General features: G+C 37.0%; 1 protein-coding gene across 1 annotated transcript; it reads right to left on the bottom strand.

Moving 5' to 3' along the window:
- Positions 1-4: 4 nt before the first annotated feature.
- Positions 5-1752, bottom strand: LOC111653274 (mitochondrial pyruvate carrier 1-like; the record flags this gene model as incomplete). The annotated part of the gene is made up of 2 exons (XM_087173166.1): positions 1649-1752; positions 5-79 (listed from the first exon to the last, which is right to left on the bottom strand). Coding segments are annotated over exons 1-2 (150 nt in total), but the record flags the coding sequence as incomplete, so codon positions are not given.
- Positions 1753-1758: the final 6 nt, after the last annotated feature.

Raw genomic sequence — 1758 nt, forward strand, 5'->3', positions numbered from 1 at the left:
TGATAATCTCAGGGCTTTTCTTCATATCTGTGATGGCGGCAATAGGAAGACCCCAGTTTGCTACAGGGCCCCAGAAATGCTGCACAGACACGAACAGACACACACACAAAGGGACATATTATATTAGTTGACATTTATTAACAGTTATTACTTTATAATAAAATGTTATTGTGAATCCCATTATAAAAAGGAACTGGTGTTGAATATACATGGAAGAAAAGCACAATAGTGAAGATTTGAAAATGATACAAGCAAACAGACATACACTCATAGGGGTGGCTATTTTGTACAGTACATATAGGTAAAGTCAAAATAGAAAGGCAGGCAGATAGAACAGGCAGTCACAAATGTGGAAAAACACAGTCAGAAACACATAGTGACAGACAGATAGACAGACACAAAGAATGAGTACTTACCGTGCTGTTTAATGTTTTGTTTATTTCAGGGGCCACATGCAAGAGAAAAGAACAAAAATACAGATAAGTCACACTAACAAGAACTACGTCACACAAGAAAAGTCACAGGTTTGTTTCAGGCAGTTCACAAATAATGAGAGAACTAGTACAATCCCAGATTCTGCGATTAAAAGTATCTGCTCCATCTACACATCACTAAATTACGTGACATTATAGTCCCTGGATGAAAATGTTAAACTACTTACTTAATACAAGCTGATACACTTATCGGTTACTGTATTTGCTCCATGATAATAATACATGGCACCAAAAAAATGCCTTGTCCGAAAGGGTTTTGTTTATATTTGTCACAAATTAGAGTAAAGGCCATGTCACAGTGATGCAAGAGGCCATCTTTGTTTACATTTGTCACACATACAGACGAAGGTATATTTGGGTTATCTTTATTCTCATTAATATTATTTTTAAGAATGTTTTTAACATTTGAAAGTCAAACAAATGCACAATGGCTACAGTGCATTTGTTTGACTTTCAATCTTAAACAAAGATGGCCTCTTGCGTCACTGTGACATGGCCTTTACTCTAATCTGTGACAAATATAATCAAAGATGGTCTGAACAATAATTTACCCTTCACTCTATTCTGTGGCATGTACACACACCACCAAAACACATGTACACATTAACCAGCATCTTCACAATACGTGAAGAAGCAATAAAAGCAGCTCCCCTTGCTCGTATTTGTCTGTCAAGCCAGATTTGACAATCGGCACAACTTCAATACTGTTGTTAGAGGCAAAGTATTACTATAAGTAACGAACCATTTTCAAAGATTACTGATTGTTTTTGGATGTTTCTAGAGCGACTGACTCCATGTACCTCACATGTCGTGTAATTATAATCCATGAAAACTAGTATATCCACAGTTTACTGTTCTGCATTTACAGAACACTTCATAAACTTGAGTAACAAGTTCACTCCATGCTAGACACATAGAAAAAGCACAACCGTCCTTGAAAGGTGAAACGGTGAAAAATAATGCTAATGCAACAGACGGTGTAACATAAATTATTGAAAATTGTGACAGAGTTTTATTAAAGCGGAAATTGAGCTGGCTTTTAAAAATTATCCAACGTTACCGAGCGGTATAACCTAGTCACTCAACAGCTAAGCAGCTAGCATACATTAGCATGCGTGCTAACAGAAAAATTTGTTAGATGCTTACACATACACATACCTCGTCAAATAATCCCTGAACTCTTTGCTCTTCAGGTGGTCAATAGCTTTCCGTGCAATTGCCCCTGCCATGGTTTAACGCTAGGATGGTGTGTGTTTTAGCCGAG

The sequence above is a fragment of the Seriola lalandi genome, unplaced genomic scaffold (assembly GCF_002814215.2).
Source record: "Seriola lalandi dorsalis isolate HSWRI2012SDOR001 ecotype SW California unplaced genomic scaffold, Sedor1 jcf7180001973985, whole genome shotgun sequence".
Classification (NCBI taxonomy): domain Eukaryota; kingdom Metazoa; phylum Chordata; class Actinopteri; order Carangiformes; family Carangidae; genus Seriola; species Seriola lalandi.